General features: G+C 42.9%; 1 protein-coding gene across 1 annotated transcript in view; it reads left to right on the top strand.

The window, feature by feature from the left end:
- The first annotated feature begins 803 nt into the window (after nucleotides 1-803).
- LOC147965481 (uncharacterized) overlaps nucleotides 804-27,385 on the top strand; it is a 149,155-nt gene continuing 122,573 nt past the window's right edge. Inside the window, exons 1-6 of the mRNA XM_087530476.1 lie at nucleotides 804-1,070; nucleotides 23,569-23,925; nucleotides 24,016-24,445; nucleotides 24,554-24,989; nucleotides 25,077-25,528; nucleotides 25,619-25,737. Of these exons, the coding sequence (XP_087386602.1) occupies nucleotides 804-1,070; nucleotides 23,569-23,925; nucleotides 24,016-24,445; nucleotides 24,554-24,989; nucleotides 25,077-25,528; nucleotides 25,619-25,737 (2,061 nt within the window). The remainder of the gene's footprint in view (nucleotides 1,071-23,568; nucleotides 23,926-24,015; nucleotides 24,446-24,553; nucleotides 24,990-25,076; nucleotides 25,529-25,618; nucleotides 25,738-27,385) is intronic.

The raw sequence follows: 27,385 nt of genomic DNA, 5'->3' as shown, positions 1-27,385 counted from the left end.
CATAGCTGTAGAGAGTATAATATTTCACGAGTCCCATCAGCTGACAACTTTTTGCAAGATGACATCATGTCTGTCCGGTCATCATATTGAACCGTTTTTGTCTGTCGTTCCGCGTTTCGAGATGCGGTTTCCGTTGGCACGTCTTGTCAAAGCAGAGATCGTGTCCCCTTATTGCGGGATTCTCATCAATACGGGCATGGGTAATATAACCATGCCGTTTACACAGCCCATGGGAACAGGCGAGTTTTAAGGCGAGTGGGGAGGCGCTTAATATTTACTGCCTTTATAAGGAGATAAGGACACCCTTTCTTCACCCACGCCTTCTCTCTTCCTCTGCCCTTCCATTGTTGAGCTCCAGCTCCCAAGTTCTCATCTTTCCCCACTCGAGCGGGCACTCAACCATGTCCTGATCCGGAGGTCAAGGCAAGTGGATGGCCTCCTCCGTCAAGGAGAAGGACATTACCGAGCTTCGGGCGGTCGGGTATCTGGCGAAGGAAATAACCCACCATCTTCCAACCAAGGGGCAAGTCGTCCCTACATCGAAGCCCAACGAGAGGGTGGTATTCATCCCCCATTTCATCCGTGGGCTAGGGTTTCCACTCCACCCTTTCGTCTGCGGGTTGATGTTCTATTATGGGCTAGACTTCCATGATCTAGCCCCGAACTCTTTCCTCAACATCTCGACATTCATTGTCGTTTGTGAGGCCTTCCTCTGCATCCAACCCCACTTCAGGCTATGGCTCAAGGTCTTCAACGTGAAGCCGAAGGCGGTGGATGGCCAGCACGCGGAGTGCGGAGGCGCCATGGTGAGCAAGCTGTCCAATGTCTCCTGGCCAAAAGGTACTTTCGTGGAGACCGTCAAGGAGTGGCAGAAACTGTGGTTCTACATCACAAAGCCCCGTAGCGCCACCTGGGCCGCGGCTGCCGAATTCAACTCTGGAGATCCAAGGCGTCTCACCTCCTGGATTGAGAAGGGCCCAAATTGTTCTTCGTCAGACGAGCTGATAGTGCTGCAAACGCGCATTCAAAGCATGGTGGATAAAAACGTTATGCTCGTCGACGTAATCCAGGTGATGCTAGTTTGCCGGATTCTCCCATGCCAAAGCCGAAGGCGCCCTTTATGGGAATTCAATCTGAAGAAGCACCAAACTCTGGAAAGGCTCTTCGGAACCACTCACGAAGACGCCTAGAAGTTGCTTTTCAAAGGCAACGAGACGCCGTTAGCCATAGATTCGGACCGCGGGCACGACATTACCCACCCCGCCAATGAGGTAAGCCTTTAACGCATCCTCTACTTGCTTGTTTCAAGGAGGATATCTAAAATTTTATTATTTCAGGTATGGACGAAGAGAGCGGAGCGGATTCGGTGTCCGGCTCCGCTACCCGAGGAACCAGTCATCCTGCGCCTGGCGAAGATGCTGGTACCGGCGCCCTATAAGGCGCCGGAGAAGCAGGCCAAGGGGGTTCGGAGTGGCCCCCACCACAAGGGCGCTTCGGACGTGACGTCCGAAGAGAAGACCCGCTCCTCCGCCGCCTAAGACGAGGAGGAGGAGGAGGAGGAGAGCGACTCTCCCCTTGATGGGGGGAGGAAGAAGAGGGCGGCCTCCACAAATCTGGAGGCAGAGGCGCCCAAGCGGGGGAAAGGCCCTCTCGCGGATAACTCCGCATGGGATGTCGACAGCAACCCAGAGCGAAGCCCCCGAAACAAGCCTCCGGCCGCGTCGTAAGTACCTAGACCCACGTATGTCCATGCGTTGGTCCTCTCTTGCTTCATAATATAATATATTAATTTATGCCATTGCCGTCCGGCCCACGACATCTCCCAGCGATCCTCATCAAGAGGTTCGTTGGATTCAAAGGCGATGGCTAGTGAGTCACCGGCGGCCGCTCACTCTCCCGCGGCCAAGGGCGACGACGAGGTGTTGTCCCAAAGAACCTTCCCAGGACAGGGAGAGGTTCAGGAGGCCGCCGGGGTGGCGCCAGGAGGCAAGACCTCGGCTTCCGAACACATGGGGGGGGCAGATCCCCATTGCGACTAGGGACGGGGCCTTGCTCAATTCGGCGCCCAGGGACCTATACGGCTCCGGAATCCAGCGAGCAACCTCCTTCGAAAGAAGGGGGTGTGCCTATTCCACCGGTGACCTCTGTCCAACCAGAGGCACTGGATAATCTGCTGGAAGCGCTACGAGGTGCTTCCATTGTGGAAGAACACTGTATCCTTATGGGTACGGTGATTGAGAAGGTTCGGTCCGTCAAAAGCGGACTGACCGAAGCCTGCAGTGGCCAGCTGACAGGTTTTGAGGTAAGCGGCATAACATGGAAAATCCCAATATAGAAAGTAGCCCCTGAGACACTGTCCGGTGTTCGGAAAGAAAAGTAGGACAGAGGATCAATTAAATTTCGCAGGAAACTAACTTAAATGTGTCTGATGTGAATAAGCAAGCGCCGTTGCTGGCCGCGACCTCACACACTGCCGATGTCTCCTGACTAAAGCAGAGACTGGAGCGGGCCGAGGAGGAGCTCGGCCAAGCAAGGAAGCAGCTGGAAGACCAGCAAGGTATGTAATGACTCGCTATATATTCGGAAAGAATAAATGATGCATATTGACCGTAGTGTCATGACATGTGTACGAGTGACGATCGAGGTCGAGGCCCTTAAAAAGGCCCTGGCCAATGCCGAGGGGAAAGCTGTCAAGGAGCGGGCCGCTTGTAACAAGCTTAAGGCCAGGCTGAACGAGGTCCAACAAGAGCTCCAGGATGCTGTGAAGAAGTATGAGACCTTGGAGGGTGATGTTTCGACTCGGGAGACCGAACTCGCCAAGGCTCATCAAAGCGCGGAAGCGACCCAGGTTGAAGCCCAGGGTGCCCTCCAGGAGATCCAGGAGACCAAGAAGATCGCGGCGGGTAAGGCGTTTAGTATGCAAAGCAAGTATGTGAAGAAGAAGTATTTCTTACTAACTCGGATTCGGAGTTCTGCAGGGGCGTTTGCAGATCTGCCGCGCAGTGTGTCTGACGCTATGGAGTTCTTCTGAGCCGAAGAAGGGAGCTCAACGAAGAAGCTGTTCTGGTCGCAATACCTTGCGCCAGAGCATCTAGTGCCCTTCACCGATCAGCTAAAACAGCTGATCGAGCTGCATAGGGTGGCCGAACTGGCCATGAAGGATTTGATAATCCAGTTGTGGCCTGCTGAAGCTATGCCCGGCAGCTACTTCGGGCTCGTGAAGCGGCTGGTGAACGCCTGTCCTCGGCTGGACGCCGTCAAGCGATCGGCCTGCATTGAAGGTGCGCGCATGGCCTTCGCCCGCGTCAAGGTTTGGTGGGCGAAGATGGAAGTCATCAAGCTGACGACCGAGGGGCCGCCAGAGGGCAAGGAGCACCGCACGCCCGAGCGGTATTTTGCAGATGTCCTGGAGTGGTCTCGCATTGTGGCAATGCAATGTGCACAAGACATTATTTTCGAATGAATACATTCATGTTGTCTTTGCCTTGGATGATGAAACAAAATTGTTATGTAAAATAATGTTTTGTTATTTAAAGAATTTCTCCTCCTGTGCGGCCGTGTTATGTGAAATCTGAGAGTTGGCCAGTCGTCGGCTTCTGCCCCCACGTAGGAAATACGGGGGTGTCCGGGATGTAATTGAAGGAGGTGTTTAGCGCAATGAACCAGGCAATCGGACTATGCGGCTTTAGCACCCTCACTTAGCGATAGGAGTTTGACAATAGAAATATAGGCGCAGCCCCTTGTATCCGAACTAGGATGCTGTAAACACTTGATCTGGTAAGTACCAATCCCTCGCGTAATGCGGAAAAAATCTTTAAGGATTTGAGACCTCCGAAGAGCTGACCGGCTCTTGCCGCATCATGACAGTCAGTTTTTGGCTTTCTCTACTGAGGTGCTCATCCGGGTAAACCGGGGCACAATCGCAGTAGTTCTCCCTTTACTACCCTAGCCGATACAACGGAACGTAAGGTAGTAAGCACAGGAGCCGGGTAACCCAACTATTGACAAAAGACATGATTCAGAGCCAATGCATATAGTGCTAAATTCGGGGTGCCGAACTATACTGTAGAAGTGTTCGGACTTTTGTTGCCATGTTGTGAGGTGCTATGAAGCCCCTAGCAAATTGAAACGTAGCAGAGTGTACGGGTGCTATTTGATAAAGTTATCACAAAAGAAAAAGAAGAAAAGGTAGTAAGCTAGAGCCGTAAAATTTGGGCCGCAAATTGTTTCCATTATAAATTTATTGGTGCATTGAAGTGCATTTATACAAGTAGTGCAATAAGCAGACGGCTATGTACTATGCCTTAACCAAGGGAGAGCTGCGTGTGGGTCCTGAAAACAGGTAAAGGGATCGTTAAAGAAACCACCTAAAAATTCCCCAGTACGTCCATGCTTCTTGTCGTCTTGGTGTTTTTATCCTTCGAAAAGAATCGATGGTCAAACCATCAGGAAAGGCCTGTGAAAAAGAAACCTGAAAAAAGGGAAAAAAGGAAACAGTGAAAGTATGTGTGTCCGGGGCGGTCGAGCCGAATTATGGATCGCAAGCTGGTTATGCCTCCATCCGTGCCCATGGTATTTTTAGTGCGTAGTTATGTACGCGTGGTACAATTGCCGCCACTTGGTCGGGACTGAGACGGAGGCCGAATTGCTAGTCAAGCTCTTGACGAGCCGAGCTGTCCTGCTGCAGAATGGTCCGGACTCTCTTGACAGCATCTGGGGGATCGGCCGCCGAATTAAGGTTCTGCTTGAAAAGGCCGCTCTGCACCTCTGTCGCTAAGGCAGCGGTGTGCTCCTCGGTGTGGATGGAGCGTTCTGTGTTTCCATTAACTATTATGACGCCTCGTGGTCCGGGCATCTTGAGCTTAAGATAAGCGTAGTGTGGCACCGCATTGAATCGAGCAAATGCGGTTCGTCCGAGCAGTGCATGGTAGCCACTACGAAAGGGGACGATATCGAAGATTAACTCCTCGCTTCAGAAGTTGTTCGGAGATCCAAAGACAACCTCTAGTGTGATTGAGCCCGTACAGCAGGCCTCTACGCCTGGTATGACTCCTTTAAGGGTAGTCTTTGTAGGCTTGATCCGTGATGAATTGATGCCCATTTTGCGCACTGTATCGTGATAGAGCAACTTGGGGCTGCTACCACCGTCCATCAGGACTCGCGTCAAGTGGAACCCATCAATTATTGGGTCCAAGACCAGTGCGGCTGAACCGCCCTGACGGATACTGGTCGGATGATCCCGACGATCGAAAGTGATCGAGCATGACGACCATGGATTAAATTTTGGGGCGACTAGCTCTATCGCGTAGACGTCCCTGAGCATGCGCTTGCGCTCCCTCTTGGGGATGTGGGTAGCATATATCATGTTCACCGTTTTGACCTCAGGGGGAAACTTGTTCTGCCCCCTTGTGTTCGATGGCCAGGACTCCTCGTCGCCGTCCTCACTTTGCGATCCCTTCTCCTTGCTTTCAGCATTTAACTTGCCGACCTGTTTAAAAACCCAACAATCTCTGTTGGTATGATTGGGTGGTTTTTCTGGGGTGCCGTGAATCTAGCACGGACGATCAAGTATGCGGTCCAAGCTAGATGAGCCCAAATTGTTCTTTTTGAACGGCTTCTTCTGCTGACCGGACTTAGATCCACTGAAACCGGCATTGACCGCCATATCATCGGTGTTGTCATTGTTGTTTTGACGCTTGTATCTGTTGTGTCGGGACTTGTCGTTGCTATTTTTGGCTTATGGGGTGCCGGCGTCGCTTGCATTGTTTTTGCTACGGGCCAACCAACTATCCTCGCCCGCACAAATGCGGGTCATGAGTGCCGTGAGGGCTGCCATGGACTTTGGATTCTCTTGGCCGAGGTGGCAGGTGAGCCATTCATTCCGTATGTTGTGTTTAAAGGCCGCTAGGCCTTCGGCATCCGGACAGGCGACTATCTGGTTGATTTTAGTTAAGAACCTAGTCCAGAATTTCCTAGCAGACTCTCCGGGCTGTTGAACTATATGGCTTAAGTCATCAGCGTCCGGAGGTCAAACATATGTACCTTGGAAGTTGTCAAGGAAGGCTTCTTCCAAGTCCTCCCAGCTGCCGACGGAATTTTCGGGCAGGCTGTTCAGCCAGTGCCGGGCTGGCCCTTTAAGTTTTAGGGGGAGGTATTTAATGGCGTGAAGGTCATCGTCATGGGCCATATGAATATGGAGAATGAAGTCTTCAATCCATACCGCGGGGTCTGTGGTTCCATCGTATGATTCTATATTTACGGGTTTGAACCCTTCTGGGAATTCATGTTCCATGACTTCGTCAGTGAAGCAAAGAGGGTGTGCGGCGCATCTATATCGGGCCGCATCACGACGTAGCTCTGATGGAGTCCGTCTGCGGCTTTCGGCCCGCGCATGACTAGGTTTGTCACGTTCGAATAGATGGCCGTCGTCATGTGTCGAGGCACGTCCTCGCGATCCGTAGATCGATCTGGTATGTCCTGCTCTATTGTTCAGGTCCTGCCGAAGGTCATATGTATGACCATGAGCTGTTGTACCTATGCCTTTGCGATGAGGCGGGGCGGGATGGTGTTCGACTTGAGTTGCCGTTTTATCCCGACCACGTGGTGGTCGGTCAGCCGCATTGCGCGATGGGGGTATGTGCTCCGGTGCCTCGTCGTCGAACTGAGGTAGCAATTTGCGCTTCGGGTAGCTTTTGGCTTGGCGCTTAAGGCCGTATTCTTCGGCTGCTAGGACATCGGTCCATTTATCGTTGAGCAGGTCTTGGTCAGCTTGAAGCTGCTGCTGCTTCTTTTTCAGGCTCCTTGCAGTGGCTATTAGCTGGCGCTTGAAGCGCTCCTGCTCAAGAGGTTCCTCGGGCACGATAAAATCCTCAATGCCGAGGCTCGCCTCATCCTTGGAGAGTGGAAGATAATTACTGTCCTCCGAGTCTTCATGCGTGGTCTGTTTACCAGGGCTAACTTGCCTATCTTCCCGTTCATCCTGTTCGGCAGTTGCATCAATGGGGTGTTCGTTGTCTTGGGCGCCTTCTGGAGTGTTATCTTCTCCTGTGCCAGTGTTGCTGTCTTTGTTGTGGCGTGACTTGGGCGGCACTGCTGATGTCGGCACTTTGATTGTATCTCAAGAGGTTTATCCTCAACTATTTCTTCTTTGTCATCGCCGCTATTCCCTTTTGGTGCATCCACCATGTATACATCATACGAGGAAGTGGCCGTCCAGCATCCGGTAAATGGCGGGTTCCGGGCCTCTTCCTGTCCAGCATCATCGTCCATACCGTCGATGTCGTCGGAGCCATAATCGAGCATTTCAGTTAAGTCTTCGACAATGGCTATGAAGTGGGCGGTGGGTGGGAAGCAAAATTCTCTGTCATCAGCCTCCGGTTCAAACCAGATACAATTCGGTTGTGAGCCCCCCCCCCGCTAAAGATAGTGCTCTTAACGAGCTTAGCGCCTTGCCCAAAGGCGAGTGTCGGAAGATGTCCGCGGAGCTGAATTCGACGATCGATGACCGATCAAGCTCGACGTTCGCGGACGCATAAGGTTTGGAACCTGTAGCCGGAGACAAGTCCGTGGTTCCGGTGACATAGATGGCACTTGAAGTTAAGTCTGTATGCTGCTCCAATGCCGCTGAGTCTGCGGCTTCCACGACGGGGTTGAGCTTCCCGTCTTCGAATGGCGCGAGCTGCTCCGGATCTAGGGCATGAGCAGCTACAGGTGCTATCTCCTACGTATGGACCGATGACAGATGCGCATCATATTCATCATGGTGGCAGGGAGCGGCTGCCGTGGTCTCGAATTCTCCGAAGATCAAGTCTCCATGGATATCCACGACGTAGTTCAAGCTTCCAAATCTGACCTGGTGGCCAGGGGCGTAGCTTTCGATCTGCTCCACATGGCCAAGCAAGTTGGCCCACAGTGCGAAGCCGCCGAACATGAAGATCTGTCCGGGGAGGAAGACTTCCCCTTGGACAGTGTCGTTGTAGATGATTAAAGGATCCATCAAACCTCCTAACGACGACACGGTGGAACTCTCAATGAAAGCACCAATGTCGGTGTCAAAACCGGCGGATCTCGGATAGGAGGTCCTGAACTGTGCTTCTAAGGTCGATGGTAACAGGACACGGGGGACACAATGTTTACCCAGGTTCGGGCCCTCTCTATGGAGGTAATACCCTACTTCCTGCTTGATTGATCTTGATGAATATGAGTATTACAAGAGTTGATCTACTCTTGATAACCCACAAGTATAGGGGAACACAACAATTTTTGATAAGTAAGAGTGTCGAACCCAACGAGGAGCTAAAGGCAAAACAAATATTTCCTCAAGTTCTATCGACCACCGATACAACTCTACGCACGCTTGATGTTCACTTTACCTAGAACAAGTATGAAACTAGAAGTACTTTGTAGGTGTTGTTGGATAGGTTTGCAAGATAATAAAGAGCATGTAAATAAAAAGTAGGGGCTGTTTAGATAAAGACACAACTAAGTTAGTTTTAGTAGAGAGCTTTTTGTTACGAGAAAGTTATTTGTCCCTAGGCAATTGATAACTAGACCGGTATTCATTATTGCAATTTTATATGAGGGAGAGGCATAAGCTAACATACTTTCACTACTTGGATCATATGCACTTATGATTGTAACTCTAGCAAGCATCCGCAACAACTAAAGGTCATTAAGGTAAAACCCAACCATAGCATTAAAGTATCAAGTCCTCTTTATCCCATATGTAAACAACCTACTTACTCGGGTCTGTGCTTCTGTCACTCACGCCACCCACCATAAGCAAATCATGAACATATTGCAAACCCTACAGCGGGAATCCCCCACGCTTTCTTGACACGGAGAGCACCATAGGACAGCACCAATAATAAAACAAGCAACTCAAACCAATCACGATCATCAAATAACCCATAGGATAAAACGGATCTACTCAAACATCATAGGATAGCCATAAATCATTGGGAAATAATATATAGCGTTGAGCACCATGTTTAAGTAGAGATTACAGCGGGTAAAAGAGAGGTTACACCGCTGCATAGAGGGGGGAAGAGTTGGTGATGATGGCGGTGAAGTTGTTGGTGAAGATTGCGGTGATGATGATGGCCCCCGGTGGCACTCCGGGGCCACCGGAAGCGAGGGGGAGAGAGCCCCCTCCTCCTCCTTCTTCTTCTTCTTCTTCTTCTTCTTCTTCTTCTTCTTCTTCTTCTTCTTATTCTTCTTCCTTGACCTCCTCCCTAGATGGGAGAAGGGTTTCCCCTATGGTCCATGGTCTCCATGGCGTGGGAGGGGCGAGAGCCCCTTCGAGATTGGATCTGTCTCTCTGTCTCTCTCTATTTATGCATTCTCAGATTCTGCCATTTCACTGTTTCTTATATTCCCGGAGATCCGTAACTCTGATTGGGCTGACATTTTAACACGATCTCTATCCGGATATTAGCTTTCTTGTGGCGAAAGAAGGGCATCAACCGCCTTACGGGGTGGCCACGAGGGCCCAGGGCGCGCCTGCCCCCCTAGGGGCGCCCCCCTGCCTCGTGGCCCCCTTGGGCATCGTCTCGCATGGATTTTTCTTCCCAAAAATCATATATATTCCAAAAAAAAACCTCAGTCAGTTTTTATCCCGTTTGGACTCCATTTGATATGGATATTCTGCAAAACAAAAAAACATGCAACAAACAGGAACTGGCACTGGGCACTGGATCAATATGTTAGTCCCAAAAATAGTATAGAAGTTGCCAAAAGTATATGAAAGTTGTAGAATATTGGCATGGAACAATCAATAATTATAGATAAGACGAAGACGTATCATCTACCATGAGATCGTAATGGCTAAACCCTAAAAGTCTAGCCTGTCTGACTATGATTATGAGAATCTCCTCCTCTATCCGGACTAAGCCCTCCGGTTTATATAAGCACCGGAGGGGACTAGGGTTGTACAAGGTCTGTTATGGAGAAAGGAATCTTCATATTTGACCGCCAAGCTTGCTCTTCATGCCAAGGAGAGTCCCATCCGAACACGAGAGAGAGTCTTCGGTCTTGTATCTTCTCAGCCCCTTAGTCCGGCCCATGTCCAACAGGCCGGACACCCGAGGACCCCTTAGTCCAAGACTCCCTCATCGGTCACGGAGGGCTTCTACATCAACACTATCGCCTCTCCGATGAAGCGTGAGCAGTTTACCTCAGACCTACGGGTCCATAGCTAGTATCTAGATGGCTTCTTCTCTCTCTTTGATTCTCAATACCATGTTCTCCTTGATGTTCTTGGAGATCTATTCGATGTAATACCTTTTTGCGTTGTGTTTGCCGATATCTGATGAATTATGGATTTATGATTAGCTTATCTATGAATATTATTTGAATCTTCTCTGAATTCTTATATGCATGATTTGATATCTTTGCAAGTCTCTTCGAACTATCGATATGGTTTGGCCAACTAGATTGGTTTTTCTTGCAATGGGAGAAGTACTTAGCTTTGGTTTCAATCTTGGGGTGCTTAATCCTAGTGACAGAAGGGAAACCGACACGTATTGAATTGTTGCCATCGAGGATAACAAGATGGGGTTTTCATCATATTGCTTGAGTTTATCCCGCTACATCATGTCATCTTACTTAATGTGTTACTTTGTTCTATGAACTTAATACTCTAGATGCAGGCAGGAGTTGGTCGATGTGTGGAGTAATAGTAGTAGATGCAGGCAGGAGTCGGTCTACTTGACACGGACGTGATGCCTATATTCATGATCATTGCCTTAGATATCGTTATAACTTTGCACTTTTCTATCGACTGCTTGGCAGTAATTTGTTCACCCACCGTAATATTTTCTATCTTGAGAGAAGCCTCTAGTGAAACCTATGGCCCCGGGTCTATTTTCCATCATATAATCTTCTATTTTCCATCATATTAGTTTCCGATTTACTTCCTTTGCAATATTTTACTTTTCGATCTATAAACCAAAAATACCAAAAATATTTACTTTACCATTTATCTATCTCTATCAGATCTCACTTTTGCAAATAACCATGAAGGGATTGACAAATAGGAATTAAGAAACCTATGGGAAGGATTAATGATGTTCTCATTGTTGCTAATAGGAATTATGTGCCCGTAGATTTCATTGTTCTTGATATAGATTGCAATCCTACATGTCCTATTATTCTTGGTAGACCTTTCCTTAGAACGATTGGTGCAATTGTTGATATGAAAGAAGGAAACATTAGATTTCAATTTCCGTTAAGGAAAGGCATGGAACAGTTTCCAAGAAATAAAATTAAATTGCCTTATGAATCTATTACGAGAGCCACTTATGGATTGCATACCAAAGATGATAATACTTAGCTAAGGGCGTTAAACAATAGCGCTTGTTGGGAGGCACCCCAATTTTATTTTATTTTCTTTTTTCTTTTTAGGTTCTGTTTTGCATTAAATTGTTCATCCAGCCTCTGGTTAGATGTGGTTTTGTGTTTTAATTAGTGTTTGTGCCAAGTAAGACCTTTGGGATAGCTTACGGTGATAGTTGATTTGATCTTGCTGAAAAACAGAAACTTTTGCGCCAGGGAAAAAACAATTATCATTTTTTACAGAATCGTGCTTTTGAGTTGATTATTTTTGCAGAAGATAAATAAACAATTTCTTAGGTCGTCCTAATTTTTCAGAATCTTTGAAGTTACAGAAGTATTCAAAATATCCAGATTTCTATAGACTGCTCTGTTTTTGACAGATTCTATTTTCTTTGTGTTGTTTGCTTATTTTGATGAATCTATGGCTAGTATCGGGGGGGGGGGTATGAACCATGGAAAAGTTGGAATAAAGTAGATATTACACCAATATAAATAAAGAATGAGTTCACAACAGTACCAAAAGTGGTGATTTATGTTCTTATACTAACGGAGCTTATGGGATTTTCTGTTGAGTTTTGTGTTGTGAAGTTTTGGGTAAGGATTTGATGGACTATGGAATAAGGAGTGGGAAGATCCTAAGCTTGGGGATTACCAAGGCACCCTAAGGTAATATTCAAGGATAACCAATAGCCTAAGATTGGGGATGCCTCGGAAGGCATCCCCTCTTTCGTCTTCGTCTATCGGTAACTTTACTTGAGGCTATATTTTTATTCACCACATGATATGTGTTTTGCTTGGAGTGCCTTGTATGATTTGAGTCTGTGCTTTTTAGTTTGCCACAATCATCCTTACTGTCCACACCTTTTGAGAGAGATATGCATGAATCGTGATTTACTAGAATACTCGATGTACTTCACTTATATCTTTTGAGCTAGGAAATATTGCTCTAGTGCTTCACTTATATCTTTTTAGAGCATGGTGGTGGTTTTATTTTATAGAAATTTATGAAATCTCATGCTTCAATTATATTATTTTGAGAGTCTCTAAACATCATGGTAATTTTCTTTGGTTATAAATTTAGTCCTAAATGATAGGCATTCAAGAGGGATATAATAAAAACTTTCATATAAAGTGCATTGAATACTATGAGAATTTTGATTCCTTATGATCGTTTTGAGATATGAAGATGGTGATATTAGATTCATGCTAATGGGCAATTGTGAATTTGAGAAATGCTTGTTTTAAAGTTTGTGATTCCCGTAGCATCCACGTATGGTGAACAGTTATGTGATGAAGTCGGAGCATGATTTATTTATTGATTGTCTTCCTTATGAGTGGCGGTCGGGGATGAGCGATGGCCTTTTCCTACCAATCTATCCCCCTAGTAGCATGCGTGTAGTTCTTCGTTTCGATAAGAAATAGATTTTTGCAATAAGTATATGAGTTATTTATGACTAATGTTGAGTCCATGGATTATACACACTCTCACCCTTGCACCATTGCTAGCCCCTCTTGTGCCGCGCAAATTTTGCCGGTACCATAAACCCAGCATATACCTTCCTCAAAACAGCCACCATACCTACCTATTATGGCATTTCCATAGCCATTCCGAGATATATTGCCATGCAACTTTCCACCGCCCCATTTATTATGACACGCTCCATCATTATCATATTGCTATGCATGATCATGTAGTTGACATCGTATTTGTGGCAAAGCCACCATTCATAATTCTTTCATACATGTCACTCTTGGTTCATTGCACATGCCGGTACACCACCGGAGGCATTCACATAGTCATATTATGTTCTAAGTATCGAGTTGTAATTCTTGAGTCGTAAGTAAATAAAAGTGTGATGATCTTCATTATTAGAGCATTGTCCCATGTGAGGAAAGGATGATGGAGACTATGATTCCCCCACAAGTCGGGATGAGACTCTGGATGAATAAAAAAAGAGGCCAAAAAAATGAGAGAAGGCCCAAATAAAAAAATGAGAGAAAAGAGAGAAGGGGCAATGCTACTATCCTTTTACCACACTTGTGCTTCAAAGTAGCACCATGATATTCATGATAGAGAGTCTCGTATATTCTCAGTTTTATATACTAGTGAGAATTTTTCATTTTAGAACTTGGCTTGTATATTCCAATGACGGCCTTCCTAAAATTGCCCCGTGTCTTCGCGAGCAAGCAAGTTGGAGGCACACCCACTTAGTTTCTTTTTGAGCTTTCATTAACTAATAGCTCTAGTGCATCCGTTGCATGGCAATCCCTACTCACTCACATTGATATCTATTAATGGGCATCTCCATAGCCCATTGATACGCCTAGTTGATGTGAGACTATCTCCTTCTTTTTGTCTTGTTCACAACCACCGTCTATTCCATCAATAGTGTTATATCCATGACTCACGCTCATGTATTGTGTGAAAGTTGAAAAAGTTTGAGAACATCAAAAGTATGAAACAGTTGATTGTCTTGTCATCGGGGTTGTGCATGATTTTAATATTTTGTGTGATGAAGATGGAGCATAGCCAGAGTATATGATTTTGTACAGATAAGCTTTCTTTGGCCATGTTATTTTGGGAAGACATAATTGCCTTGTTAGTATGCTTGAAGTATTATTGTTTTTATGTCGATATTAAACTTTTGTTTTGAATCATACGGATCTGAACATTCATGCCACAATAAATAAATTACATGGATAAATATGTTAGGTAGCATTCCACATCAAAAATTCTGCTTTTATCATTTACCTACTCGAGGACGAGCATGAATTAAGCTTGGGGATGCTTGATACGTCTCCAACATATCTATAATTTTTGATTGTTCTATGCTATTATATTATCTGTTTTGGATGTTTTATATGCATTAATATGCTATTTTATATTATTTTTGGGACTAACATATTAACCTATAGCCGGCCACGGGAGGCAGGAGGAGGCGGCACGACCGGCGCTGGTTTGGGCGGCTGGAGCAAGAAGACCAGAGGTTGAAGAAGCACTACGGTCGTTGGATGGACATCGTACGGTCACTAGAGCTAGAATCATTCATATTGACTAACCTATTAACCGAGAGCCCAGTGCCAGTTTCTGTTTTTTCCTTGTTTTAGAGTTTCGCAGAAAAGGAATACCAAACGGAGTCCAAACGGAATGAAACTTTCACGGTGGTTTTTCTTGGACCAGAAGACATCTAGAGGACATGGGGTGCAAGTCAGGGAAGCCACGAGGCGGCCACAAGGACGGAGGGCGTGCCCAGGGGGTAGGGCGTGCCCCCACCCTTGTGGGCCCCTCGTGACTCCACCGACCTATTTCTTCCGCCTATATATTCTCAAATATTCCAAAACCAATGAGGAGAGCCACGAAAACACGTTTCCACCACCGCAACCTTCTGTACCTGTGAGATCCCATCTAGGGGCTTTTTCCGGCATCCTGCCGAAGGGGGATTCGATCACGGAGGGCTTCAACATCAACACCATTGCCTCTCCGATGAAGCGTGGGTAGTTTACCTCAGACCTACGGGTCCATAGCTAGTATCTAGATGGCTTCTTCTCTCTCTTTGATTCTCAATACCATGTTCTCCTCGATGTTCTTGGAGATCTTTTCGATGCAATACCTTTTTGCGGTGTGTTTGCCGAGATCCGATGAATTGTGGATTTATGATTAGCTTATCTATGAATATTATTTGAATCTTCTCTGAATTCTTATATGCATGATTTGATATCTTTAAAAGTCTCTTTGAACTATCAATTTGCTTTGGCCAACTAGATTGGTTTTTCTTGCAATGGGAGAAGTACTTAGCTTTGTGTTCAATCTTGTGGTGCTTGATCCCAATGATAGAAGGGGAACCGACACATATTGAATTGTTACCATCGAGGATAATAAGACATGGTTTTCATCATATTGCTTGAGTTTATCCCGCTACATCATGTCATCTTACTTAATGCATTACTCTGTTCTATGAACTTAATACTCTACATGCAGGTAGGAGTCGGTCGATGTGTGGAGTAATAGTAGTAGATGCAGGTAGGACTCGGTCTACTTGACATAGCCATTTACGCCAAGTCAAGTCCAGATTTGTCTCTCGTCAACTTGCCAATTTTTGGTGCCGTTGTCGGGGAGATCTACGCCAAGTCAAGACATACCAAGTACCCATCATAAACTCTCATCTCTTGCATTACATTATTTGCCATTCGCCTCTCGTTTTCCTCTCCCCCACTTCTAAACGATTTTCAAAAAGATTTGCCTTTTCTTTGCCCCTCTTCCGTTTGCCTTCTTCGCTTGATTTTTGTGTGCTTGTGTGTTGGATTGCTTGATTTGTCATGATGACTCAAGAGAATATGAATTTGTGTGACTTCTCCAACACCAATAATAATGATTTTATTAGTACTCCGATTCCTCCCGCTACTAATGCGGAATCTTGTGAAATCAACACCGCTTTGTTGAATCTTGTTATGAAAGATCAATTTTCTGGCCTTCCCAATGAAGATGCCCTATCCCATCTTAATAATTTTGTTGATTTGTGTGATATGCAAAAGAAAAAAGATGTGGATAATGATATTGTCAAATTGAAGCTATTTTCGTTCTCGCTTCGAGATCGTGCTAAAACTTGGTTTCATCTTTGCCTAAAAATAGCATTGATTCATGGAACGATATTATGAATTTTAAGCAACTTGATCATGAACATGTTGCACAATCTTGGGAGAGGATGAATTTGATGATACGAAATTGCCCTACTCATGGTTTGAATTTGTGGATGATTATACAAAAATTTTATGCCAAATTGAATTTTGCTTGTAGAAATCTTTTAGATTCTGCCACGGGAGGTACTTTTATGGAAATTGCTTTAGGTGAAGCTATCAAACTCCTAGATAATATTATGGTTAATTGTTCTCAATGGCATACTGAAAGATCTTCCACTAGTAAAAACGTGCATCTGATTGAAGATATTAATGTTTTGAGTGGAAAGATGGATCATCTTATGAAATTATTTGCTAGCAAGAGTGCTCCTATTGATCCTAATGATATGCCTTTGTCTACTTTGATTGAAAATAATAATGAATCTTTGGATGTGAATTTTGTTGGTAGGAACAATTTTGGTAATAACGCGTATATAGGTAATTTTAATCCTAGGCTATTTCCTAGTAATTCCTCTAATAATTATGGTAATTCCTACAACAATTCTTATGGAAATTATAATATTATTCCCTCTGATTTTGTAAATAGTGTTAAAGAATTTATGAGTTCGCAAAAGAATTTCAAAGCTTTGATTGAAGAAAAAAATGCTTAAGATTGATGATTTGGCTAGGAACGTGGATATAATTTCTCTTGATGTTGATTCTTTGAAACTTAGATATATTCCACCCAATCATGACATCGATGAGTCTCTCAAAGGCATGAGAATTTCCATTGATGAGTGCAAAGAAAGAACCGCTAAGATGCATGCTAAAAAAGATTAGTTTATAAAAGTGTGTTCTTCTAGTTTCCGTGAGAATAATGATGAACATCTTAAAGTGTTTGATGTGACTCCTATTGAATCTTTGTTTTACAATATAAATTTTAATAAATATGGTATTGGAGATGAGTCAACTTTATTTAAAAGGCGTCCCAATGATTCAGAGTTTTTAGATCTTGATGCAAAAATTGATAAAAGTGGGATTGGAGAGGTCAAAACTTTAAGTAGCAGTGAACCCACTCTTTTGGATTTCAAGGAATTTAATTATGATAATTTTTCTTTAATAGATTGTATTTCCTTGTTGCAATCCATGTTAAATTCTCCTCATGCCTATAATCAAAACAAAGCTTTTATTAAACATATCATTGATTCTATGATGCAATATTTTGAAGAAAAGCTTGAATTGGAGGTTTCTATCCCTAGAAAACTTTATGAGGAGTGGGAACCTACTATTAAGATTAAGATTAAAGATTATGAGTGCCATGCTTTGTGTGATTTGGGTGATAGTGTTTCCACGATTCCAAAAACTTTATGTGATGTCTTAGGTTTTCGTGAATTTGATGATTGTTCTTTAAATTCGCATCTTGCGGATTCCACTATTAAGAAACCTATGGGAAGGATTAATGATGTTCTTATTGTTTCAAATAGGAATTATGTGCCCGTAGATTTCATTGTTCTTGATATAGATTGCAATCCTACATGTCCTATTGTTCTTGGCAGACCTTTCCTTAGAACGATTGGTGCAGTTATTGATACAAAAGAAGGAAACATTAGATTTCAATTTCCATTAAGGAAAGGCATGGAACACTTTCCAAGAAAGAAAATTAAATTGCCTTATGAATCTATTATGAGAGCCACTTATGGATTGCATACCAAAGATGATGATACTTAGATCTATTCGTATTTTGTGCCTAGCTAAGGGCGGTAAACAATAGCGCTTGCTGGGAGGCAACCCAATTTTTTTTTGCTTTTTAGGTTCTGTTTTGCATTAAATAATTCATCTAGCCTCTGGTTAGATGTGGTTTTGTGTTTTAATTAGTATTTGTGCCAAGTAAGACCTTTGGGATAGCTTATGGTGATAGTTGATTTGATCTTGCTGAAAAACAGAAACTTTTGCGCCAAGGAAAATAATTATAATTTTTTACAGAAGGGTGCTTTTGATTCTTTTTGCAGTAGATTAATAAGAAAATTGCTTAGGTTGTCCTAATTTTTTAGAATTTTATAACTAGAGAGGAAGCAAATGAGTATGAGAGAACAGCGGAGGCTGCTCGCCTCTATGCTGCAACCCTTCAGGCAGTGGCCGATGCATCTCAGCACAACCCCGACTACAACTTTGGATATCCGCAAGGCCAGTCGTGGCCCTAGACCAACTTAGGCCAAACGCCTAAGCTTGGGGGAGTACGTATTTCTCACCGAAATTACATTCACGTTCACATATTCATTTCTGTTGTCAATGTTCATACTTTTTCATTGTATTATCCATGTTAGTTTATTTCTTTTTCTTTCTTTCTTCTCATGTGTTTGAAAAAACTTAATAAAAACCAAAAAAATAGTTGTAGTTAGTTTACTTTCGATGCATGCTTAGTAGTGGTATTAATAGAAAACCCAAAAAGATTTATCATCCTTCTTTTTCTTGTTGGGAGCTTTCCTGTGTAAATATTTTTCTTATTCTTGTTTTACTTCCTTCAGAAAAAACAAAAACTCTAAAAACATTTCAGTGTGTTTCTTTGAAATTCTTTTCTTTTCTTTGGGGGTCGAGAGGAGAAGACCACGTTGAAAATGTTGAGTGGCTCTCATATGCATTATTGTTGATATAACAAAGAGCCCATATTACCTTGTCTTTTCCTTCGAATAAATGTTTGCAGATTTTAGATTAGTCCGATGCACGTGCACTATTATTAATATCCACACCGTTCGGTCGCGCAAGTGTAACATCCCAAAATTCTAAATTTTGGAATTTTATATTAATTAAGTAATATTGATTGCTTGTGTGATTTGTGGTCTGAAATTGAGTGGAAATATGAAACTTGTGAAAGTTGAATGAGAGGGAATAAAATGACTTTCCCAAAAACTTTCACCTTGCATTTATGATCTCCATGAATTCAAATTCATTTCATCACAAAACCCTGGAGTGAAGATGATATGACTTCTTCCATTTAAATAAATGAAAAGGGTTTGAAAAGATTTGAATTCCATTTGGAACTATTTCAAATTCGGAAACTTTATGCAGCTCAATGAGTTTCATGAGAGAAGATAAAATGACTTCTTCAAATGCTAAGAAAGAGAGTTGGAATTTCCAAAGAATCAAATTTAAAGTCCTTTGAAGTTATTCCAAAACTCAATTTTCAATATGGAGATATTTGGTTATTATTCAAATTATTTTTCTCCAAAAATAAAATATATGGAAAATAGGGTAAAATGATTCCCTACAGTAGAAAATTGGATAAAAAAGAATCATCAGTACTGCTTGCTTTATTTAAATTTTTGCGGAATTTACTTGCCGCTGAAAATATGTTCATGTTTAAGGAAATATTTTTCTGAATCTTTTATATAATATGCCTATGTACAATTTTTTTATTTTTGTTATTCAGTTTTCCTTTTTTGTTTCTTTTTAGAAAAAAATTGTGCGTGTGCTTGGAACTAACTGTCGCCCACGTGCGCAGCACAGTGGCATCAGGCACCCTATCATTTTTATTTTCTTCTCTCCTATAAGGGCCAGGCCCAACCGGCCATATTCTTTTCCCAGATTTTTTTCACAAATGTTTTCTTTATTCAGTTAACCGAATAAAAAAACCGCACCAGCGGTGGTGCGTGCGCGTGGCCGGCCGACCTTTTGGCCCATTGCGCGCTTTTTCTCTCTTTTCTATATTTCGTCTATGCTTAGTCTCACATTGCCTAGCCTTTAACACCTAAGCCTCTCTTCCATATATAAATATAGACCCATAAAGCCTAAAAAAAATCATTCGACTCGGGTTAAATCAATATTTTGGTTTGACTAAATTCACTAAAGAAAAATATATTTCTTCTCCGGTGGGATTTCTAAAAGTTGTCTCCTCTGTGTGAAGTCGTCTTTTCACTACCTTATAAAGGTATTTTTCTTCATATTTTTTTATAGTTCCATAGCTTATTATTTTTAGAATGATGTACAGTAGAATAATTAGATTATCAATTAGTCTCTGTATTTATATATTAGACCTAGAATTCTTTTAGTTGTAACTATTTTTCTTCCGTAAAACAGCTTGACCCTGATTTTTCAAATAGCCATAACTTTTTACTCGTTCATCCAAATTAAATAAAACCAACGCCTATAGTTTCGTCTTGATTCCACCTATCCAGTGAACCTATCCCATCAACCTTTTGAAACTTTCAAGTTTCAAATATTTGTTCAGATTCATATTCAAACTTATTTTGATCATATCTTTTTATCCGTAACTCTGTTTGCGATGAATCCAATTGTGTTGGATTCATATCGAAGAAATCTTTCCGTTCAGACAATTAGTGTCATCTTTCCAACATATAATTTTGATCATAGTCAGATTACTCTACTAGTCCACAAAGTGTTATCACACAAAATTCTAAGCAGATTCAATGTTATGTTGAATTACTTGTATCTTTTGATCCGTTATTTCCAATCTAGTAATTCTTCTACAACATCCTTAGTTTCAAATTTTGAACCTATCAAACTATTCGAATCTTCCTTTGATTATATCTTGTAAACTGTAGTGCAATTTCAATTGATTCCTTTTGCAATTGAATCCCTAGACGAATCTATCATCTTGAGCCATCACCACACTTTTTCAACGAAATTAGGACCTGATCTTGTAAAATAATTTGATTTGGTTCATTTGGAGTTTTTGCAATGTTTCTTTGCCTTTCTTTTGGATCTTTGAGTGATTGCTTATGTGTGGTTATAATTGCTTGCTCACGATAGATTGAACGAAGTGTGACGAGTAGAACTATCAGGAATTTTGACTGCGAAGAGTCTTCATCAACAGTACATGGCAAGTTACACGTTGATCATATCCCTTCATTACCCAGTTTTTATGCATTAGTTTCAAACCTCAAACATTGCATGAGTAGAATTGTGAACATGTGGTTATGGTAAAGTAGTTGATGAGGTGGGAACCTATTATCCTTTTATCAACCCCGGGATTATACGTTTGTTACATATTGCTTAGCCATGCTCGTAGACGAGATTGGTATGTGAGATTCATGCAAGTTGTGAGAGTTTACAACTAAGGCAAACTTAAGGTGGCTACTTTAATACACATCTAGGTGGATTGGTTGCGACACCTGGAGAATCCAGTGTTGTCCTAGGATATCCTGGAGTACCCGTGTGATCATCCTATGGAATGCCACACATGCTCAAAGGGATCATAATATTATTCATGCTCAGAATCTTCCGTGTGCAGCCACAAGCCATTATGGGCTTTGGCATAGTTGAGTAAGTTTTGTGACCTCTTTCAATGGTAGGCTAGCAGATGTAGGGGAAAGTAGGATGGTACTGTCTACCCAGAGTAAAGAGTTAATGCTTCAGAAACACTATGTCTCGATTATCCGATCATGGGTGTGGTCGAGTCTTGTGGGGAAAAGTGAGCAAATCTCTGCAGAGTGTATAAAGTAATCATGGTTAGCCGTGTCCCCGGTTATGGACATCTTGAGTATCTAGTATTTGAATTATTGATTGATCTCATCACTTTACTTAATGAATTTGTTGGGTATTAATTTTATTACATGGTAATTTGGGATTGAGTTGGGAGAACCTTCTCAATAATGGCATAAACTTGGTAGTTGAATAAAATGTATTCCTTTGTTGTAGGGAAAAATTAGCTTTATGCAAAATTAAACTTAGAGCTTCCACCAGCCAAATATGCATATAGAGATGGACAATTCTCATTATTATTCTATGGTGTGAAATTGCCAGTCATTCAATGTACTAGCCAACATGGCTACAACGTCCCATGTTGCAGGATTCTTACAACGAGTAAGCGATACATTAGGGTTATGATGTCTGCACTCAACTTTGTCATTGGTGTTGTTGGGAACTCCACAACTCTGTTGTTACTTCCGCTCTATGGATTGAGGTAATGGTGTTTACGTTACTTTATACATGTGATTTACCTCTGTTATAAATCCTCGAGTATCGTGTGTGTCAGCATATCGATCCAGGGATGACACTTAAACACACAGACTTCGATCCATTTGGGTCGGGTCGCTACAGCAAGTGAAAGACAATAATGACGATATATGATGAAATGATTGAGATGAGGAAAAGCTGGTATGATCTCGACCTATCTTGCTCTGTAAATATGATTAGTTCATCGTTTATAATTTAGCATATTATGAATGAAATATGTTTGCAATGACAATTAGAGATTATAGTTACTCATGACATGGTTAATTAGCTAGGAGTTTATAATGGTTTACCTTGCGTGCCAACATGAAAATTAAAATGATTGTGATGTAGTATGATAGGATGTTATCCTCCTTTGAATGATTCAAGTGGCTTCACTTGGCACATGTTCGCGCATGTAGTTGAAAATCAACATAGCCTCTACAATATTTATGTTCATGGTGATTTATATCCTACTCATGCTTGCATTCAATGTTGGTTAATCTCAATGCATGTTCATGACTGTTATCGCTCTCTAGTTGGTCGCTTCATAGTCTTTTTCTAGCCTTCACTTGTACTAAGCGGGAATACTACTCGTGCATCCCCTTCCATAAACCCCAAAGTTGTTCCATATGAGTCCACCATACCTTCCTTAATTGTTCAAGAAATCGGCCGATTAATCGCTACTCGGTGTGTGCCCACTAAGATAAGGATCTTCAGCATTAATCTTCTGGGCCGATTTATCGGTCTGACAACCGATTTATCATGAATATTCCGATTAATTGGTAAGGGCCCCCGTGTACAGAAACCTCAAAATGGGCCTCCTTTCCCTCGCAAAGCACCAAATATTGCCGCTCGATAGGGTTTGGGATCCAGTCGACCAGTCCACACCGCCGCCACAATGCTCCCCATCCGCACTACTTCCTCCATATTTTCGGTCCACACTTCCGCCGCCACCTTGCTTGCCTCCAGCGGCCGGAGCTAGCACCGTCGGAGCTGCCCGTCCTCTGGATCTTCTCCTGCTCTTCCTCAACAACACAGTCACATGCTCCCTCGCCATCTTTCCATAGAGCTTCTCCAGGAGTAAGACGCCCGACGGCCGGAGCATCTCGCCACCACCACCACTCCCGCCCGTCCTCCAGCAGCAATAGAGCACCGTGACCCCTTCCTCGACTCACAAGCAGCGGCAGAGATCAACGCCACCGTCCCTCCAAGAGCGCTACATCAACGCCACCACTTCCTGTAAACGGACGACTACTAGAGGATCTCGCCGCCGCCACCACTTCCTGCAGTAGCACACCATCCTCGCCACTTCCTCCTCCGGCAGCAAGCAAGCCAGAGATTGGACCTGCTGCCATCCCGCCACCACTCCCTGCTGCCACTTCCACTTCTAGTGTGATGCAAGACTGGACTCCCTCTCAAGTAGCAGGGCATTTTTTTCTTTTTACTGTTTTTTAGTTTTGTAGATGAGTAGATGCTAATTTAGATTGTAGATGAATATATGCTACAGCCTGCAAGGTATACATGTCGCTACCCTTTGATAATTTGCTAAAATAAATGTTGTTGGCATTGTCTAGAAATCTAGATTGCTAAAATAAATTTGTACTCTAAATTTCTAAACGTCTAATACTAATACTGTAATACATGATGCTGCCCTTGTGATTTTTGTAGATGTCTGCTTCTGGTACTTCAGAGGTTGCAAGTTCCAAACTTAAGAGAAAATCACATGACATGGCTTGGGAATTTGTTGTGCTGATTGATCTAGATGATCTGCAAAGAGTCAAGTGCATTCTTTGTAGAAAGGAGATGTCAGGTGGGGTGACTAGGATGAAGCAACACATAGCTGGTATCAAAGGGGCAGTAACAAGTTGTATGCAAGCCACACCAGAACAAAAAGCTAGATGTAAGGCTACACATGAGGCACCAAAGAAGAGGAAGAGGGAAAAGCAAAAACAAGAAGAAGAAGTAAGAGCTTTGGTGACAATAGAGGCCAATGACAGTGAGGATGATCAACAAGAGCTCAATGAAGTTGGCAACGGTGATCCGAAGAAGGGGCCTATGGATCAATATCTTGCTCCAATCGACCCTTCGATCCTGTTGAACATGATAAAATTTTAGTGGAATATTAATGATAGTGTTGATAAGGAGAGAAGCTACCGAGTAGGACAATATCTGGCTAGATGGTTGTACAAGAAAAATGTTCCCTTTAATGCTATAAATGATGATGATTTCAAACAGTTTTGTGAGGCCCTTGGTTGTTATGGTCCTAACTGGAAGCAACCTTCACAATATATGATTAGAGAGAAGATGTTGTTGCAAGAGGTGGAAAGGACTAAGGATTTGTTGAAGCCACATGAAGTTGAGAGGCTGGATACCGGGTGCTCTATCATAACCGATGCTTGGACAGACAAGAAAAAGAGGAGCATCATGAACTTGTGCGTGCATTGCAAGTTGGGAACAATTTTTCTGGGATCAAAGGAGGCATCGGCAGATGCACACACAAGTCTATACATCTTCAATTATGTGGATGAGTGCATTGAGAAAATTGGTACTAATCTCAACCTTTTAATTTCTCTCATTCATTGCTTTTCAAGTTTTCATCATGTGGTTCAGTGGTTGTATGCTGATTATTGTGTTTTGCGATGATGTTTGGTAGGGGCTGATAATGTGGTGCAAATAGTCACCGATAAAGCATCAAACAACATGGGAGCAAAGACAGTGTTGAAAATTAAAAGGCCCAAGATATTTTGGACCTCATGTGCAACTCACATGATCAACTTGATGGTAGAAGCAATTGCGAAGTTGAAGCAGTTTGCTCCTGCAATAACCAAAGCCAAGGAGATGACATGTTTCCTCTATGGACATCATACCACATTGGCATTGATGAGACATCATACAAAAAATAGAGACATTGTTAGGCCGGGAGTAACTAGATTTGCTTCGGCATTTCTTAACTTGCAAAGTCTTGCTTCTAAGAGGAAGCAACTAGCAGATATGTGTTGTAGTGAGACTTGGGAAAATTGCAAGCACACAAGAACAAAGAAAGGGAAGGTGGCTCATGCCACAATAATGAGTAGGGCATTTTGGAAAAAATTTCTCCCTTTGCATCAAGGTATGGGTAGATGAACTACAAATTCGGTCTTTTTTCATGATACCACAATAGTTAAATACTAATGTTGTGCTTGCCTATGTTTTATGGTTGAATGCATGGTTTTTGAGCCTTTGGTGAAGTTACTTCGGTTGGCTGATAGTGATGGACTGTCCATGGCCTCTATGTATGGACAAATAATAGAAACAAAGAAGGCAATAATGCTTGCGGTTGAAAGTTTGGAGAAGGATTACAAGTTGATCACAACAGCCATGGAGAGCAAGATGAATGGGAGGCTAGATACCACATTGCACATTGCAGCATATGTCTTGAATCCTTATTATAGCTATGCTACTACAAGCATCTTTACTGATGTTGAAGTCATGTCCGGGTTGATGGAAGTTATTGAACAATTTTATCATGATGATGATGACAAGAAGAATAAAGCGCTTAACACAGACTTGCCCAAGTTTAAGAAGAAGGAAGGCATGTTTGGAAAGGTGGCAGCCACAAAAGCCATTACCAATGAAAATTACAATGCCGGTAAGCTTGTTCTCAATGATAATTTTGCCATATTGCATTTCTGAAAGTTTTGGACTGGTGCATTATAATTTCAGTTTTCTATAAATGCAGGGGAGTGGTGGGCAACTTATGGACTACAAACTCCTACATTGATGCACATTGCTTTGAGGATACTCAACTTGACCATAAGTTCATCAGGATGTGAAAGAAATTGGAGCGTTTTTGAACTAGTAATTCTCAACTTGCAAATACTCAAATCTGATCCTTACTATGTTTTTGATAAGATGTGAATCTGTAAGTGATACGTCCATTTTGCATCATGCTTTTATATCGATATTTATTGAATTATGGGCTGTTATTACACATTATGTCACAATACTCATGCCCATTCTCTCTTATTTTACAAGGTCTACACGAAGAGGGAGAATGCCAGCAGCTGGAATTCTGGGCTGGAAAAAGAGCAAATATTAGAGACCTATTCTACACAACTCCAAAAGTCCTGAAACTCCACGGGAGTCATTTTTAGAATATATAAAAAATATTGGGCGAAGGAAGAACCAGAGGGGGGCCACCCACCATCCACGAGGGTGGGGGGCGCGCCCTACCTCCCTGGGCGCGCCCCCTGTCTTGTGGGCCCCCTGACAAGCCTCCGGTGCCCATCTTTGGCTATATGAAGTCTTTTGCCCTAGAAAAAAATCATAACCAAGCTCTCGGGACGAAACTCCGCCAGCACGAGGCGGAACCTTGGCAGAACCAATCTAGGGCTCCGTCGGAGCTGTTCTACCGAGGAAGCATCCCTCCGGGAGGGGGAAATCACCACCATCATCATCACCATGGATCCTCTCATCGGGAGGGGGTCAATCTCCATCAACATCTTCACCAACACCATCCCATCTCAAACCCTAGTTCATCTCTTGTATCCATTCTTTGTCTCAAAACCTCAGATTGGTACCTATGGGTTGCTAGTAGTGTTGATTACTCCTTGTAGTTAATGCTAGTTGGTTTACTTGGTGGAAGATCATATGTTCAGACCTTTATGCATATTAATACCCCTCTGATTATGAACATGAATATGATTTGTGAGTAGTTATGTTTGTTCCTGAGGACATGGGAGAAGTCTTGCTATAAGTAGTCATGTGAATTTGGTATTCATTCTATATTTTGATGAGATGTATGTTGTCTCTCCTCTAGTGGTGTCATGTGAACGTCGACTACATGACACTTCACCATTGTTTGGGCCTAGGGGAAGGCATTGGGAAGTAATAAGTAGATGATGGGTTGCTAGAGTGACAAAAGCTTAAACCCTAGTTTATGCATTGCTTCGTAAGGGGCTGATTTGGATCCATATGTTTCATGCTATGGTTAGGTTTACCTTAATACTTCTTTTGCAGTTGCAGATGCTTGAAAGAGGGGTTAATAATAAGTGGGATGCTTGTCCATGTAAGGGCAGTACCCAAGCACTGGTCCACCCACATATCAAATTATCAAAGTACCGAACGTGAACCATATGAGCGTGATGAAAACTAGCTTGACGATAATTCTCATGTGTCCTCGGGAGCGCTTTCCTTTATATAAGAGTTTGTCCAGGCTTGTGCTTTGCTACAAAAAGGATTGGGACATCTTGCTGCACCTTATTTACATTTTTGACTTGTTACCCATTACGAATTACATTATCACAAAACTATCTGTTACAGATAATTTCAGTGCTTACAGAGAATACCTTACTAAAAACTGCTTATCATTTCCTTCTGCTCCTCGTTGGGTTCGACACTCTTACTTATCGAAAGGACTACAATAGATCCCCTATACTTGTGGGTCATCAAGACTCTTTTCTAGCGCAGTTGCCGGGGAGTGAAGCGCCTTTGGTAGGTGGAATTT

This window comes from Triticum urartu, chromosome 6A (genome assembly GCF_056163025.1).
Source record: "Triticum urartu cultivar PI428250 chromosome 6A, HENAU_Tu73, whole genome shotgun sequence".
Classification (NCBI taxonomy): Eukaryota; Viridiplantae; Streptophyta; class Magnoliopsida; order Poales; family Poaceae; genus Triticum; species Triticum urartu.
The sequence above is the reverse complement of the archived record's forward strand: the minus strand, read 5'-3'. Positions and strand labels throughout refer to the sequence as shown.